The 18,584-nt window shown below is 44.2% G+C and overlaps 1 protein-coding gene across 3 annotated transcripts in view; it reads left to right on the plus strand.

Moving 5' to 3' along the window:
• The first annotated feature begins 1,589 nt into the window (after window positions 1–1,589).
• The window catches only part of PRKAR1B (protein kinase cAMP-dependent type I regulatory subunit beta), a 75,782-nt gene continuing 58,787 nt past the window's right edge, over window positions 1,590–18,584 (plus strand). The window contains exons 1-2 of one of the 3 annotated variants that reach the window (XM_063314894.1): window positions 1,590–1,722; window positions 3,130–3,336. In XM_063314894.1, coding sequence (XP_063170964.1) covers window positions 3,157–3,336 — 180 coding nt within the window. In that variant the 5' untranslated portion in view covers window positions 1,590–1,722; window positions 3,130–3,156. Of the gene's footprint in view, window positions 1,723–3,054; window positions 3,337–17,950; window positions 18,131–18,584 lie in introns of those variants that run through there. The other 2 variants (XM_063314892.1, XM_063314896.1) reach the window with 2 other exon arrangements.

Here is an 18,584-nt window from a genome sequence, read left to right on the forward strand (position 1 = left end):
CAACCAACTTGCAGTGCCTGTTGATGGAAGCTTTAAAATCCAAACTCTAAATGTTTGTATCTACCTGTTGTGTAATATGTAATATACATGGAAGCCAGTCTTGCTTAAATTTACACACACAGACAGACATGCTGTTAGTTTTGCCATAGCTGTGTATTCTCCATGGTTAACTTTTCAATCTGACTTTTTTTCAAGACTGCAAAGTTTATCCTCACAGATGTGAGATCTTAATAAATTATGGTATTTTTATAATATGTTCTGGAATTATACCTAATAAAAGAAATTGTGGTTTCATTTCCGATTTGATCCCCAAAATTGTCTGGATCGTGCTATGGGGAGTTCTGGGAGTTGAAGTCCACACAAGCCGGCTAGGGAATTCTGGGAGTTGAAGTCCACACATCTTCAAGTTGCCAAGGTTGAGAAACATTGTTCTAGAACAGTGGTTCTCAACTGATGTGCCGTGGCCTGCAGGTGTGCCATGGGCTTGTTTCTAATGTGCCACAAGACTTTTGCCTTATGCTATTTTTTAATTTTGTGTGTGTGTATTACAGTATGTATATTCTGTATAACATGTATATTCATGCATACCAGGAATGAGAAGACTTCAGTAAAGAAAGACAGGTGTGGTTGGGAAAGTGAGAGTGAAAAAAGGGGCAGAAGGGGATGGCACTGAAGGATGCGGGATGCAGGAAGATTGAGAAAGAGAAGTGTTTAGTGCAAAGGGAGAGAATGAACAGGATGAATGGGTAGGGGTTGCAAGAGGTGGGTCAAGGGAGGGAGTGAAAAGGAGCACAGAAAGAAGGTGCTGGTTTCATTGGAGCTTCTTCCAGAAGATCTCAGGGTGTTTATAAATCAATAAGCTGGTGCTTCTCTGTTGGGAATGGATGATAGCTAGAGAGCATTCCATTCAACTGCACCCTTGGGGCTTTGTTGTCTTCTCATAAATAGACCATGTTGTCCCAAGAAGGTAAGCATAAACAACTTTTCACACATGGCTTGGCTCCCTGGTAGACTTCAATGAGTGCTCTAGGTCACTGCTCCTCAAACTTGGCCACTTTAAGATATGTGGACTTCAACTTCCAGAATTCCCCAGCCAGCCATGCTGGCTGGGGAATTCTGGGAGTTGAAGTCCACACATTTTGAAGTTCCCAAGGTTGAGAAAGTCTGCTTTATATGTTTTAGACAATTTAGCTGGTGTCATATACCAGACACTTCAGGCAAAACCAGTTCTTTCATTGGGGAACAAGGGACTTGTCCAGCTCCCACCTGCACACCCCTGGACCTTAATTTCACCCCCTCAAGGGATGCGATTCCCCCCAGTTGGGAATCCCCAGCCTGGCAGCCTCCAACTGAATGCTGGTTCCTTTCCAGCCTGGTTGTTTTCTCCCTGCAGGAAAAAGAGGCTGAGCTTGGTGTGACAGACAACTTCCTGCGCAGGGAATGGTGGTTTGAGCCAGAGACTTTTAACGCTTTGTGTGCAAGGGTGGGGGGTGTACATTCGGAGGGGGAGGGGGAGGGGGGAAGATAGGCAGTGAGATCATCTAAGGACGGGGGTGACTGCCTGACTCCATTGTCTTTTTTGCTGGGGATTTTCCCGAGAACACATCCGGAACATTGGGGGGAGGGGGAAATCCCCCCCCCAAAGCTACCTAGCAGCTGGAAGAGATTTCTACTGCGAATAACGGGGAGCTGGAAGAAACTGCTGTCTGAGCCAGATACCAGGTATTTATATACTCCTTGCCCATCCAAGCCTGCCCTTACTCCCCCCACCAAAAAAACCCTTCTCTCTTGCATATATTTGCATTCTCTCTTTCCATCCATCCTTCTTCCCTTGTTTCCCCAGCAACAATGGCTGAGATTTAATTCTGCACAAAAGAGCTGTTGCTGATGGAGGCAAAGAACGAAAGGTGGGGGGGGGGGAGGCTGAAGATTCTTCTCCCCCTCCATCCAGTTAACAAGGGAGAGAGGCAAGCATGCTGCGGGGGGGTGGGGGGGAGCTTCCTTGCCCCAGCATTTAAAAAAAATAATCAGGGTTGACAGTCCTGGGTTGCTCTTCCTAATGCCATAGCTGTGGCTTGGGATGATGAGAAAAAGGGGTTTTTTTTCCTTCTGTTTTTGCAAAAAAGGGAAGTAGGGATCTCCCTACTCTGCCCTCTTTGAAGACAGTAGAATACTCTGGATCGGATTGGATCCAAAATTTAATTCCGATCCTGCCCACTAAGATTCTGTTGAAGGCACCGGGTAGTTTCTGAGTGGGGAGGATGCATTTGGCTTTTAGAAGCCTTGTAGATCGTCTTCCAAAGATGGCTAATTTTAGCCCACCAGAGGGGTACCTGGTGGGGGGAGGCGAAAGTGTTTTGAATATCGGACTCCAAATCCATGAATGAATGATGTTAGAGAATCTGCTTTTCCTCCCTTGCACATTCCAGGGAATGTCACAGAACCTTTCTTTCGGATGAGCTTGGCATCCAAAACACCCAGAAGGGTAGACATCATTTGTGTAAACAAATGTGAGAAATTCAGCTTGTTGGTTTCAGTGAAAAAGATGTGTCTTTCTCTCATGTGAGTTTATTACTGAAGTAACCATGCTTTCTCAGGAGTTGACAACATCCAGGACTATACAGAAAGGTCTGGGGGTTTTGGGTCTGCCCACCACTTATGCTGGGGGATATTTATAAACTGTTTAGAATTTGACAACGGTGCAGCCATTTGAACAATATGGTAGATTTTGAGGCCACAAAGGGGGGAAAAAATCCAATTTCTATGAGCCAAAGTCCCAATATTCTTATATTCCCCAATTTTGAATGGCAAGCCTGTCTCTCACGAGCCTGCAAAAGCTGTGGGTTTTGGGTTCCAGGCTGCACAAGTAGGACTGGCTTGGATAAATAGAGGCTGCATTTTCAGTAAATCTCTGATAAAGAGCTCATGGCTTGTAACCCATGGGGCCTTTGCAATGTGACCACCTTGGTGCTCAAGAGGTTTGAATGATATCACGCCCTATATGCTCCAGATGATTTCAGAGGGCTGAACGTGGGTGGCTGTTTGGTCGGAGGAAAAGGCTCCGTCTCCATGAAGAATTTGGAGATGGATGTCGTTCCTCCTCTCAAGTCCCACCACCTCCTCATCCAGGGTTGTCGTCAGTTGACCCTTACAAAGATGGCGGCCGCTTCCTCCTCCTGCAATGGAGAAGAAGACGAGAGCTTAAAGGGATGTGAGATCTACGTTCAGAAACACAACATCCAGCAAATCCTGAAGGAGTGCATCGTGAACCTCTGCATTGCTAAACCCGATCGGCCGATGAAGTTCTTGCGGGAACATTTTGAAAAGCTGGAAAAGGTGAGTGGCTCTCAAGCATGGGCAGGGGGTCAATGGGCTGCTTTTTTAAAAAAAAGAAGAGTAAAACTTTTCTGACATTTAGAAGCTGCTTCATATTGAGTCAGATTCTAACTCAGCTGGCCCAAGGAGGCTGCTTTCTAGGCAGGACCTGTTCCAGCCGTAACCGGAGATGCCAAGATTTGAACTAGGGACCTTCTGTAGGCAGAATGGAATTGTTCTCCTTTGCTTATCTAATCTCTGTCACCAACACTGACTGGCAGCTGCTCCCATGATTTCAGCAAGGATTTTTTTCAGCCTCACAAGCATGTCAAGGATCAAGCTAGGATCCTTCATTAGGTAAACAGTAAACAGGAATTTGCCCTCTACTGAATCTGATCTAGTCCATTTAGCTTCTGTTGCAGACGCTGACTGGCAGCACCTGAAATGCTACAGTTCAAACTAGGATCCTTCTATAAGGAAAGCGGAGACTATTTTATACCTTGGCTATTTAACTCAGTATTACCAGTACTGGCTGGCAGATGCTTTCAAGCTCTCCTGACAACAATTTTTCCTAGTGGGAGATGCCAAAGGTTGAACATGAGATTTCTATAGGCAACAGACCTCGTACTGTATTGAAGCAGGCCATATCACCTCTATTGCTGACACTGACTGGCAGCAGCTGTCCAATGTTTCAAGTAGGAGGTCTTTCTAACTCTCTCTGGAGGTGTCAGGGATTAAACCTAGCACCTTCAAAATGCAAAATGTCACTGAGATGGGGTCCTTTCCTTAAGGAGAAAATAAAGGTACCTGTTGGCATCTCCAAACGGGATGTGACAAGCACCCCATGCAAAAATTAGGCTGTTTGCCCCCTCCCCCCACTCCAGAAGTGCTTGGGGACCACTTACAACTCCTTGGTGGCCAGTTGCCAGTTCCAGATATTTCTTCTGGTCCTTGGTCTTTAAAGACTGTTCTAAACTTGGAAAGAACAAGGGGCAGGAGAAGTTCCTGATAGTTGGCTAATGATCAGGTTGTTAAAGCAGATGAAGTACCAATATTTGGAGGCCCATCCTATATTACAGAGCAAAGACTCTGGGGCAGTGTTTCTCAACTTTGGCCACTTTAAGATGTGTGGACTTCAACTCCCAGAATTCTGGGAGTTGAAGTCCACAAGTCTTAAAGTGGCCAAGGTTGAGAAACACTGCTCTGGGGCATGAATATTGAGAGCAGAGTTTGAACTACAGTATCCCTCTTTCGTCAATCTCTGGTTAGCTAAATATAACCTATGCCGTGCCAATGGGCAAGTCTTTTGTAAATAACGCATATTAATAACAGTCTACACTGTGTGTTGTATTTCCAAAAGAGCCTTTGAAGAAATGCCCAAGGTAGGAGTAACTTCAGTCCATGGGAAAACAGCTTAATTTCCTAATGTTGGGATAGCTTTCTAATCAGAAATCTGCTTAGATCAGCAAAACGAATATATGTGTATTTATATCCACACACATGCATACACATGCACAGACACACTTTCCTTCTGGCTTTAGTTTTGAGTCTCTTCTGAAAAAAAGGTTCAGTAGCAACTAAAAAAAGAAAACAAGCACGAGAGTTTAATAGTAGAGAGAGAGAGAGATAAACAGTGACTGCGTCAACATTGTTTCCATTGTTTGTCAGTTGTATAGATCCCTCAGTAGGTGGAGAACATGAATAGATCCCTCAGTAGGTGGAGAACATGAATAGATCCCTCAGTAGGTGGAGAACATGAATAGATCCCTCAGTAGGTAGAGAACATGAATAGATCCCTCAGTAGGTGGAGAACATGAATAGATCCCTCAGTAGGTAGAGAACATGAATAGATCCCTCAGTAGGTAGAGAACATGAATAGATCCCTCAGTAGGTGGAGAACATGAATAGATCCCTCAGTAGGTGGAGAACATGAATAGATCCCTCAGTAGGTGGAGAACATGAATAGATCCCTCAGTAGGTGGAGAACATGAATAGATCCCTCAGTAGGTGGAGAACATGAATAGATCCCTCAGTAGGTAGAGAACATGAATAGATCCCTCAGTAGGTGGAGAACATGAATAGATCCCTCAGTAGGTGGAGAACATGAATAGATCCCTCAGTAGGTAGAGAACATGAATAGATCCCTCAGTAGGTGGAGAACATGAATAGATCCCTCAGTAGGTAGAGAACATGAATAGATCCCTCAGTAGGTGGAGAACATGAATAGATCCCTCAGTAGGTGGAGAACATGAATAGATCCCTCAGTAGGTAGAGAACATGAATAGATCCCTCAGTAGGTGGAGAACATGAATAGATCCCTCAGTAGGTGGAGAACATGAATAGATCCCTCAGTAGGTGGAGAACATGAATAGATCCCTCAGTAGGTGGAGAACATGAATAGATCCCTCAGTAGGTAGAGAACATGAATAGATCCCTCAGTAGGTAGAGAACATGAATAGATCCCTCAGTAGGTGGAGAACATGAATAGATCCCTCAGTAGGTAGAGAACATGAATAGATCCCTCAGTAGGTGGAGAACATGAATAGATCCCTCAGTAGGTGGAGAACATGAATAGATCCCTCAGTAGGTAGAGAACATGAATAGATCCCTCAGTAGGTGGAGAACATGAATAGATCCCTCAGTAGGTAGAGAACATGAATAGATCCCTCAGTAGGTGGAGAACATGAATAGATCCCTCAGTAGGTGGAGAACATGAATAGATCCCTCAGTAGGTAGAGAACATGAATAGATCCCTCAGTAGGTGGAGAACATGAATAGATCCCTCAGTAGGTGGAGAACATGAATAGATCCCTCAGTAGGTAGAGAACATGAATAGATCCCTCAGTAGGTGGAGAACATGAATAGATCCCTCAGTAGGTGGAGAACATGAATAGATCCCTCAGTAGGTGGAGAACATGAATAGATCCCTCAGTAGGTAGAGAACATGAATAGATCCCTCAGTAGGTGGAGAACATGAATAGATCCCTCAGTAGGTGGAGAACATGAATAGATCCCTCAGTAGGTAAAGAACATGAATAGATCCCTCAGTAGATAGAGAACATGAATAGATCCTTCAGTAGGTGGAGAACATGTATAGATCCCTCAGTAGGTGGAGAACATGTATAGATCCCTCAGTAGGTGGAGAACATGAATAGATCCCTCAGTAGGTGGAGAACATGAATAGATCCCTCAGTAGGTAGAGAACATGAATAGATCCCTCAGTAGGTGGAGAACATGTATAGATCCCTCAGTAGGTGGAGAACATGAATAGATCCCTCAGTAGGTGGAGAACATGAATAGATCCCTCAGTAGGTGGAGAACATGAATAGATCCCTCAGTAGGTAGAGAACATGAATAGATCCCTCAGTAGGTGGAGAACATGAATAGATCCCTCAGTAGGTGGAGAACATGAATAGATCCCTCAGTAGGTGGAGAACATGAATAGATCCCTCAGTAGGTGGAGAACATGAATAGATCCCTCAGTAGGTGGAGAACATGAATAGATCCCTCAGTAGGTAAAGAACATGAATAGATCCCTCAGTAGGTGGAGAACATGTATAGATCCTTCAGTAGGTGGAGAACATGTATAGATCCCTCAGTAGGTGGAGAACATGTATAGATCCCTCAGTAGGTGGAGAACATGAATAGATCCCTCAGTAGGTGGAGAACATGAATAGATCCCTCAGTAGGTAGAGAACATGTATAGATCCCTCAGTAGGTAGAGAACATGAATAGATCCCTCAGTAGGTAGAGAACATGTATAGATCCCTCAGTAGGTGGAGAACATGAATAGATCCCTCAGTAGGTGGAGAACATGAATAGATCCCTCAGTAGGTGGAGAACATGAATAGATCCCTCAGTAGGTGGAGAACATGAATAGATCCCTCAGTAGGTGGAGAACATGAATAGATCCCTCAGTAGGTGGAGAACATGTATAGATCCCTCAGTAGGTGGAGAACATGTAAAGATCCCTCAGTAGGTGGAGAACATGAATAGATCCCTCAGTAGGTGGAGAACATGAATAGATCCCTCAGTAGGTAGAGAACATGTATAGATCCCTCAGTAGGTAGAGAACATGAATAGATCCCTCAGTAGGTGGAGAACATGAATAGATCCCTCAGTAGGTGGAGAACATGTATAGATCCCTCAGTAGGTGGAGAACATGAATAGATCCCTCAGTAGGTAGAGAACATGAATAGATCCCTCAGTAGGTAGAGAACATGAATAGATCCCTCAGTAGGTGGAGAACATGAATAGATCCCTCAGTAGGTGGAGAACATGAATAGATCCCTCAGTAGGTGGAGAACATGTATAGATCCCTCAGTAGGTGGAGAACATGAATAGATCCCTCAGTAGGTAAAGAACATGAATAGATCCCTCAGTAGATAGAGAACATGAATAGATCCTTCAGTAGGTGGAGAACATGTATAGATCCCTCAGTAGGTGGAGAACATGTATAGATCCCTCAGTAGGTGGAGAACATGAATAGATCCCTCAGTAGGTGGAGAACATGTATAGATCCCTCAGTAGGTGGAGAACATGAATAGATCCCTCAGTAGGTAGAGAACATGAATAGATCCCTCAGTAGGTGGAGAACATGAATAGATCCCTCAGTAGGTAGAGAACATGAATAGATCCCTCAGTAGGTGGAGAACATGAATAGATCCCTCAGTAGGTGGAGAACATGAATAGATCCCTCAGTAGGTAGAGAACATGAATAGATCCCTCAGTAGGTGGAGAACATGAATAGATCCCTCAGTAGGTAGAGAACATGTATAGATCCCTCAGTAGGTGGAGAACATGAATAGATCCCTCAGTAGGTGGAGAACATGAATAGATCCCTCAGTAGGTGGAGAACATGAATAGATCCCTCAGTAGGTAGAGAACATGAATAGATCCCTCAGTAGGTGGAGAACATGAATAGATCCCTCAGTAGGTAGAGAACATGAATAGATCCCTCAGTAGGTGGAGAACATGAATAGATCCCTCAGTAGGTAGAGAACATGAATAGATCCCTCAGTAGGTGGAGAACATGAATAGATCCCTCAGTAGGTAGAGAACATGAATAGATCCCTCAGTAGGTGGAGAACATGAATAGATCCCTCAGTAGGTGGAGAACATGAATAGATCCCTCAGTAGGTGGAGAACATGAATAGATCCCTCAGTAGGTAAAGAACATGAATAGATCCCTCAGTAGGTGGAGAACATGTATAGATCCTTCAGTAGGTGGAGAACATGTATAGATCCCTCAGTAGGTGGAGAACATGTATAGATCCCTCAGTAGGTGGAGAACATGAATAGATCCCTCAGTAGGTGGAGAACATGAATAGATCCCTCAGTAGGTAGAGAACATGTATAGATCCCTCAGTAGGTAGAGAACATGAATAGATCCCTCAGTAGGTAGAGAACATGTATAGATCCCTCAGTAGGTGGAGAACATGAATAGATCCCTCAGTAGGTGGAGAACATGAATAGATCCCTCAGTAGGTGGAGAACATGAATAGATCCCTCAGTAGGTGGAGAACATGAATAGATCCCTCAGTAGGTGGAGAACATGAATAGATCCCTCAGTAGGTGGAGAACATGAATAGATCCCTCAGTAGGTAGAGAACATGTATAGATCCCTCAGTAGGTGGAGAACATGAATAGATCCCTCAGTAGGTGGAGAACATGAATAGATCCCTCAGTAGGTGGAGAACATGAATAGATCCCTCAGTAGGTAGAGAACATGAATAGATCCCTCAGTAGGTGGAGAACATGAATAGATCCCTCAGTAGGTGGAGAACATGAATAGATCCCTCAGTAGGTAAAGAACATGAATAGATCCCTCAGTAGATAGAGAACATGAATAGATCCTTCAGTAGGTGGAGAACATGTATAGATCCCTCAGTAGGTGGAGAACATGTATAGATCCCTCAGTAGGTGGAGAACATGAATAGATCCCTCAGTAGGTGGAGAACATGAATAGATCCCTCAGTAGGTAGAGAACATGAATAGATCCCTCAGTAGGTGGAGAACATGTATAGATCCCTCAGTAGGTGGAGAACATGAATAGATCCCTCAGTAGGTAGAGAACATGAATAGATCCCTCAGTAGGTGGAGAACATGAATAGATCCCTCAGTAGGTAGAGAACATGAATAGATCCCTCAGTAGGTGGAGAACATGTATAGATCCCTCAGTAGGTGGAGAACATGAATAGATCCCTCAGTAGGTGGAGAACATGAATAGATCCCTCAGTAGGTAGAGAACATGAATAGATCCCTCAGTAGGTGGAGAACATGTATAGATCCCTCAGTAGGTGGAGAACATGAATAGATCCCTCAGTAGGTAGAGAACATGAATAGATCCCTCAGTAGGTGGAGAACATGAATAGATCCCTCAGTAGGTAGAGAACATGAATAGATCCCTCAGTAGGTGGAGAACATGAATAGATCCCTCAGTAGGTGGAGAACATGAATAGATCCCTCAGTAGGTAGAGAACATGAATAGATCCCTCAGTAGGTGGAGAACATGAATAGATCCCTCAGTAGGTGGAGAACATGAATAGATCCCTCAGTAGGTAAAGAACATGAATAGATCCCTCAGTAGGTGGAGAACATGTATAGATCCTTCAGTAGGTGGAGAACATGTATAGATCCCTCAGTAGGTGGAGAACATGTATAGATCCCTCAGTAGGTGGAGAACATGAATAGATCCCTCAGTAGGTGGAGAACATGAATAGATCCCTCAGTAGGTAGAGAACATGTATAGATCCCTCAGTAGGTAGAGAACATGAATAGATCCCTCAGTAGGTAGAGAACATGTATAGATCCCTCAGTAGGTGGAGAACATGAATAGATCCCTCAGTAGGTGGAGAACATGAATAGATCCCTCAGTAGGTGGAGAACATGAATAGATCCCTCAGTAGGTGGAGAACATGTATAGATCCCTCAGTAGGTGGAGAACATGTAAAGATCCCTCAGTAGGTGGAGAACATGAATAGATCCCTCAGTAGGTGGAGAACATGAATAGATCCCTCAGTAGGTAGAGAACATGTATAGATCCCTCAGTAGGTAGAGAACATGAATAGATCCCTCAGTAGGTGGAGAACATGAATAGATCCCTCAGTAGGTGGAGAACATGAATAGATCCCTCAGTAGGTAGAGAACATGAATAGATCCCTCAGTAGGTGGAGAACATGAATAGATCCCTCAGTAGGTGGAGAACATGAATAGATCCCTCAGTAGGTGGAGAACATGAATAGATCCCTCAGTAGGTGGAGAACATGAATAGATCCCTCAGTAGGTAGAGAACATGAATAGATCCCTCAGTAGATAGAGAACATGAATAGATCCTTCAGTAGGTAGAGAACATGTAAAGATCCCTCAGTAGGTGGAGAACATGTATAGATCCTTCAGTAGGTGGAGAACATGAATAGATCCCTCAGTAGGTGGAGAACATGAATAGATCCCTCAGTAGGTAGAGAACATGTATAGATCCCTCAGTAGGTGGAGAACATGAATAGATCCCTCAGTAGGTGGAGAACATGAATAGATCCCTCAGTAGGTGGAGAACATGAATAGATCCCTCAGTAGGTAGAGAACATGAATAGATCCCTCAGTAGGTGGAGAACATGAATAGATCCCTCAGTAGGTAGAGAACATGAATAGATCCCTCAGTAGGTGGAGAACATGAATAGATCCCTCAGTAGGTAGAGAACATGAATAGATCCCTCAGTAGATAGAGAACATGAATAGATCCTTCAGTAGGTAGAGAACATGTAAAGATCCCTCAGTAGGTGGAGAACATGTATAGATCCTTCAGTAGGTGGAGAACATGTATAGATCCCTCAGTAGGTGGAGAACATATATAGATCCCTCAGTAGGTGGAGAACATGAATAGATCCCTCAGTAGGTAGAGAACATGAATAGATCCCTCAGTAGATAGAGAACATGAATAGATCCTTCAGTAGGTAGAGAACATGTAAAGATCCCTCAGTAGGTGGAGAACATGTATAGATCCTTCAGTAGATGGAGAACATGAATAGATCCCTCAGTAGGTAGAGAACATGAATAGATCCTTCAGTAGGTGGAGAACATGTATAGATCCCTCAGTAGGTAGAGAACATGAATAGATCCCTCAGTAGGTAGAGAACATGAATAGATCCCTCAGTAGGTGGAGAACATGTATAGATCCCTCAGTAGGTGGAGAACATGTATAGATCCCTCAGTAGGTGGAGAACATGAATAGATCCCTCAGTAGGTAGAGAACATGAATAGATCCCTCAGTAGGTAGAGAACATGAATAGATCCTTCAGTAGGTAGAGAACATGTAAAGATCCCTCAGTAGGTGGAGAACATGTATAGATCCTTCAGTAGGTGGAGAACATGAATAGATCCCTCAGTAGGTGGAGAACATGAATAGATCCCTCAGTAGGTAGAGAACATGAATAGATCCCTCAGTAGGTGGAGAACATGAATAGATCCCTCAGTAGGTGGAGAACATGAATAGATCCCTCAGTAGGTGGAGAACATGAATAGATCCCTCAGTAGGTGGAGAACATGAATAGATCCCTCAGTAGGTAGAGAACATGAATAGATCCCTCAGTAGATAGAGAACATGAATAGATCCTTCAGTAGGTAGAGAACATGTAAAGATCCCTCAGTAGGTGGAGAACATGTATAGATCCTTCAGTAGGTGGAGAACATGTATAGATCCCTCAGTAGGTGGAGAACATGTATAGATCCCTCAGTAGGTGGAGAACATGAATAGATCCCTCAGTAGGTAGAGAACATGAATAGATCCCTCAGTAGATAGAGAACATGAATAGATCCTTCAGTAGGTAGAGAACATGTAAAGATCCCTCAGTAGGTGGAGAACATGTATAGATCCTTCAGTAGGTGGAGAACATGAATAGATCCCTCAGTAGGTAGAGAACATGAATAGATCCTTCAGTAGGTGGAGAACATGTATAGATCCCTCAGTAGGTAGAGAACATGAATAGATCCCTCAGTAGGTAGAGAACATGAATAGATCCCTCAGTAGGTGGAGAACATGTATAGATCCCTCAGTAGGTGGAGAACATGTATAGATCCCTCAGTAGGTGGAGAACATGAATAGATCCCTCAGTAGGTAGAGAACATGAATAGATCCCTCAGTAGGTAGAGAACATGAATAGATCCTTCAGTAGGTAGAGAACATGTAAAGATCCCTCAGTAGGTGGAGAACATGTATAGATCCTTCAGTAGGTGGAGAACATGTATAGATCCCTCAGTAGATAGAGAACATTAATAGATCCCTCAGTAGGTAGAGAACATGAATAGATCCTTCAGTAGGTGGAGAACATGTATAGATCCCTCAGTAGGTAGAGAACATGAATAGATCCCTCAGTAGGTGGAGAACATGAATAGATCCCTCAGTAGGTAGAGAACATGTATAGATCCCTCAGTAGGTGGAGAACATGAATAGATCCTTCAGTAGGTAGAGAACATGTATAGATCCTTCAGTAGGTGGAGAACATGAATAGATCCCTCAGTAGGTAGAGAACATGTAAAGATCCCTCAGTAGGTGGAGAACATGTACTGGAATGCTTAAAATGTCATGTGCTCAACTACTCTACTATCCTCAGAATGCTAAACCCAAAACACATTCAACCATGGCCACCAGTTATGGTCAGGTGCCACTATAACATCTTAATTTTGGCTTTTCGGGCACTGCAATGTGGTCTTGCTTTCTACTGATCTTCATTCCGGAGCAGGCCTATCCCCACCAGGTAATGGCGATCGTTAATCCCCAAACCCATGGTGGAAGAGGAAGTGGAAATCAGGTGACCCATGTGACATCCCACAAGCACAATAGAGATGCGTTTACTACAGAACGCCCCCCCCCCCTTTTATGCTTATGAGACAATGCTGAGTTGACCCCCTGGTAATTCCAACAATTATTGTGGGTAATAATAAATAAACAACGGAGGAAGTAGTGTTAAAAATGTCACCCTGAGCTGTTGGAGCAACAGTGAGATATCACTCTAACAAAGAAAAAAAATCTGATTGGTTTGTTTAGCTTTTGAGGTTTGGAAATTATAGTATGTGATTGACGTGGTTCTTGATGCATATCCTGATATGTGATCACTATTATTTTTTTCAAAGCAGCAACTGCAGAGGGAATCTTACTGTTCTTTCTCCATCTAAGACAACTGGTGAAGTTGTCTTTACACCTGTACAATTCAGGGTGGCCCCCTGCTAAAGAAGTGGATTGAGTGAATGAGGTTCAATGGTGCATACGCAACAATTTAAATGGTTAAATTGTGCATACGCAAGGCTGGCTGGGGAATTCTGGGAGTTGAAGTCCACATATCTTAAAGTTGCTGAGGTTGAGAAACCCTGCCATTGAGGAATCTAATTGGTTTATGGATTGTGAGACAAGCAGTGAGCTGATTGTGAGCTGAATGTTCATATAGGACACCTTCAACCAATCAAGCTCCAGGCCCATCTGGCTCCATTAGGACTCTGTGGAGGTTTGTGGGCGGATGTCTTGGACTGCGTGACCTCATAAGGCAAGAACATCTGCCTGAAACATCACAAAAAGAACTGTACTCAAGAGTCCAGGGTGTTATGGTAACTGAGGATTGGACAAACCAAGAAGTGGTTGGGTTCCGTTAGGCAGGGATGAATGAAACCGACAGGAGTACCTCCCCTCTCCTCTGCCATATAGGATGGGGTTCAAGTGTCCCCTTTCACGTGGGCACCTTTGTAATGCACCATGCTTACACACCCTTTTGCCCTCTTCCTCTGAGCGACTCTGCAAATCAGCCTTTGAGCTGATCAGCTTTGCCAGCAAGAATCAGGCTGCTTGGTAGCACCAACACGTTTTCTACCAACCAGTCGATTGGGGGGGAAATGTGCAGAGGTCCTGTCCCTACAGGCTGTGCATTCTTACAGCTGAGGACTGTACAAAGCCTTCTGGCTGGCAGGTGAAAAGGTTGTAGGAAAGAAAGTGGAACTATTAGAAAGAGATTAGGCAATGGGTGAGGAGTAGCAGTACCTCAACCCAGAAGTCTGTAGGTTGAGTCATGGCAGCTGGATTTCTTTCTTTTTGGTAGAAACGTTTTGCTGCTTGTCCAAGCAGCTTCTTCAGGGACTTCTGACTGAAGAAGCTGCTTGGACAAGCAGTGAAACATTTCTACCAAAAAGAAAGAAATCCAGCTGCCATGACTCAACCTACAGACAATTCCACCTGGGTGACTGAGAATCTTCATCAACCTCAACCCAGAAGGCTTCTCTTTTGTGAAGACTCTCATCCATCTGACAATCAGAGCCTGGAATTTAGGGTTCAAATCTGTGTCAAGACAGTACAGCTAGTTCTCAGCAAAACCAAGGTCAGAGTTCAGGAGCCTGTTGAGATAAGGAAACATCAAGGAAGTAAGTTGTAAAAGGAATCCAGGGAAAACTCAGAGATCAAGGTACTCACTGCTAGCTTCTGATGCTGACTGAGCAACCAACTTCACCTGGAGGAGTTTTATCTGCTGAACTCTCAGAGCCCCATCCAAAAGTCGGCTGCAGTTAATCTATGTTCCTGTAAACCCGGCTCCCAAGGACAGATATTACTCTACAGTAGAGTCAGCCTCCTATTCCCAAGAAAACCTTTGCTTCTGATCCCTTAGACAGGCCCACCTATACTGAAAGGCCACTGAGGTTGCACCTGCTGCTGCTGGTGCTTCCTAACATGGAGGGTTGGTTTGGATCCTTCCTCTGTGTCAGAGAGAAGATCTTTGCATCTAGAAGAACAGTTCCTGAAGATTACAGCTTCCTCTGGTGAAGTCTTCTTGGTCAGCCCCAGATTCTTTCTTGGGTTCTCTTGGTTTGGAGGGACCCAAATCTTCTTGAAATCCTCCAGGGAGAGTAGGGGAGAAGAAGCCCTAGGTCCTTGGAGAGCTCTCTTATGGGTCTCTTAACCCAGTAAGACAGGGTTAGTGGCACTATTGGCTGGACCTTTCTTTCACCAGGAAAGACTTTCTAAATCCTCTGCCCATCCAGGCTGACTAGGGTTGAAGTCCAACGCATCTTGAAGGGCATCACATTGGGGAGTCCTGGATTAGAGTGAAAAGGAAGGGCTGTACTACAGCATCTCTTGTTGAGATGCAGATGAGTTACAGGCTGCCCTTAGCCTGCCCTGGGGGGTGGGGCAAGCAAACCATACAGCCCCTCCATCTGGGTTTGTTGTTCAAGGTTTAGCTCTTTTTTTCCAAGCGAGATGCCAGCCTAGCATTGCAGAAAGCCAACTCTGGTACCCAAGATGTATGTTTTGAGATTCCTCTCTCTTCTTCTCCTCCTCCTTTTATTCCTCTTTGTCTCTCTTTGTTGCACTGTATGCATGTGTTGTGTCTGTGTGCGTATTTGTTCCTGGGAATGTCAAGTCTTGAAACTCCACGCACCAGCATGAAAAAGAAGGAAGGATGTTGAAAACTAAGTCCAGGGGGGTAACTGCCAAGCCGAGTGAAGACAGTGAGAATATGGTTGAGGGTTCCATGCAGGTCAGTGGAGCAGCCTCTGATGACCCAGGAAACACAGTCATGGGCTCCATGAACATCCGAGGGCCAGCCAGCAGCTATGCAGGAAAGTCAGTGATGGGTTCCATGAACATCAGAGGAGGCAAGTCGCTGATGGGTTCTATGCATATCAAAGGACCAACAAGTGCCCTCCCAGGTTCATCGCTGACAGGTTCCATGAAGGTCAAAGGACTGGCAAGTTGTCCTACAGTGCAGGACACAAGAAAGCATGTAAGTGTGGTGCAGCAGTGGGAAGTAAAAACAGAGGGGTTTGTTCGTGGCCCATCTCACCCTAGTTGGAAAATCACATATTGCCTGTGTATTGATAAATACACTTAAAGACTTGTTTTGCCCTGCAGTTGACTCACCTCCTAAATTACAGCCTGGCTTATGAGCAAGAAGGATCAAAAACTGCAGGCCAAGAGGTAGAAGCCACAAGGATGCCATGCACGCCGTGATGCCATTGAGCAAAGGACAGAATTTGCACGATGATGCCGTGATGTGCATGACCTCACTTGCCCCTTGCCTCCACCTGATAGATGCCCAAGTTTCCTCCCTTAAGTGGTACCCCAAAGGGGCAAGCACTTGCTGATTCAGTCCACTGGGAAAAAAAAAAACTGGGAATGTTTCTTGGGAATTGGTTTGGTGTGTTGCAATTGCTAAAGCCTATCTTGAGGGGTGGGGGGCTGGGGGGAGACAAAGGTGGTATTTAATAGCTAGCATTCCCTTTTGAAGTTCTTCCAGGACTGATGCAGAGGGGGAAAAATCCATAGTGTTAATGTTGATTTCTAGAGTTTGCACAGTGAAGTTTCTCAGAGGAGGATAAAGAAAGTCAGCAGAGGTAAGGAGGAAGGAGAAAATGTTAGTTTCCTGGAACCACAAAAATGATGGAAGAAGCAATACTGGTTGATGGTTGCAAATTTAATTTTGAATTTTGCAAGCCAGATGTCTGCAATGTGATTCCCCCACCCTCTTAGTCTGGACTATTTCTCCTTTTATTTGCAGCCACTGGTCAAGTAGGACGGGGCTTGTAATCTGGCAGATTGGGAGATAAAGTCTTCTAGTAGACAATCTGTGTGGCGAAAAAACCCCCCATAAAAGCAAGCTAGATCCTCCTGCCTACTATGCAGCTCCATTTTAACATAGCTGGTGAGATTAGTTCAGTGTGTCCCATACACCCAGGAAATGGAGTAAACTTTGGGTAAATTAATCACAGGGAAAAGTAAATTGGGAATGGAATAGTTGCTAAAATATATGAGCTGGGTCCTCCCATTGTCTAAGGATCATGTGGTTTGATTCTTCAGGACCTGTGTGAGTCCAAACATTCTACTGTCTAAGCTTGACGGCTGTGTGTTGTGTGACTCCAGCTAATGTTGGTCGCTTGAACAAACCATGGTCATTATGAGCAAGGAGCATCATAAACCAATCATAAATTTTAATTTTAAATCATAATTTTAATCATAAACCAATGACCAAACAAACTAGCAGGGGCTTAGCATAGTATATGAGCCCAGTCCCCAAGCTTTGCAGACCCTCAGGCTATGATTTAATGTCTCACTTTCCCTGTTTGGTCTCTACAGTCTCTGGTGTTGTAAAAATTCCCATTATTTCCTTGTTTAATTAGATGGTTAGATGGTTGACTCTGCTGTAGGAATTCCTGCAGACTGAATCTGCACTGAATCTCAAGCAAGGCCGTCTTGGCACTCAACGCTAATAGGATTTTGGTTGGCCCAAGCATGTTCAAAGAATGGAAGGGACTCAGTCCATCCCTAATCATATCATATCTGCACTTGTGAATTACAGATGTCATTCCATTATAAGAGAGTTGTGTGCTGTCATGGCAACACTGTGTGTGTGTGTGTGTGTGTGTGTGTGTGAAGGATGGGTGATGTTCCTTTGATCAGGAGTTTAATGGAAAGATTTTCAGGAATCCACGTCTGAGAAGCGGTATTTCAAAAGGCTGCTTTCGGAAAACGTTTATTTATTACTCCTTTACAAGACTTGGTACAGGAATTTATGGGTGAGGATGAGCGTGTGTGTATCTGTGCTGGCAAAGAGGGGGGTTAAAGTCCCTGATCTATGGGATATGCCTTTTTTACAAGCTTAGCTGTGGATATTGGTATACACTTGCGACTTGCAGGCGTCAAACATCCGATCGGAGCTTTTATACCTAGCAGTAAAATAGCAAGGCATGGAAATGCTAGCCTGTTTATTATTTGCACCAGCTGTCATGGGAGTTTTGTAGTAGAGATGTTCTTTTAAAGATACGGACAAAAGAAAACTCTATGGTAACTTGCTTTTTAATATTTCCTTTTTGAAGTGGGGTGGAGTTCTTTGAAGACATAGATAAGGGTTAATCCCGGTACAGCTTCTAGAACATTTCCCTTTTATTCCGAAGGACTGCCCTCTGCTATTTCAGCAGGCACATTGTAAGAGCCATTGATTTTTCGGTTTGAATATTTTATTTAAAGCTTTTCAAGTCTGGCATTCTCTTGCCAATCTCAATGATCCTTGTTACGGAGGAAGCATCCTGCCAAGTGTGTTTTGAATCAAATGCGGGTGGGGGGGTAGGAGGGTGGGAAACCAGTAGAGTTGGGGATGTTGAATAACCAATTGATTATCAGTTGATCCTTGAACGGGGTGGGGTGGGGAGGGTGTTAGCAAAAACGAGGAGAGTCTGTGGCAGCCTTTACAAGCTGTCCTCAGATGTGTAAAGGAGTCCTCTGCAGGGACAGTTCAAAA

This window comes from Candoia aspera, chromosome 14 (assembly GCF_035149785.1).
Source record: "Candoia aspera isolate rCanAsp1 chromosome 14, rCanAsp1.hap2, whole genome shotgun sequence".
Lineage (NCBI taxonomy): Eukaryota > Metazoa > Chordata > Lepidosauria > Squamata > Boidae > Candoia > Candoia aspera.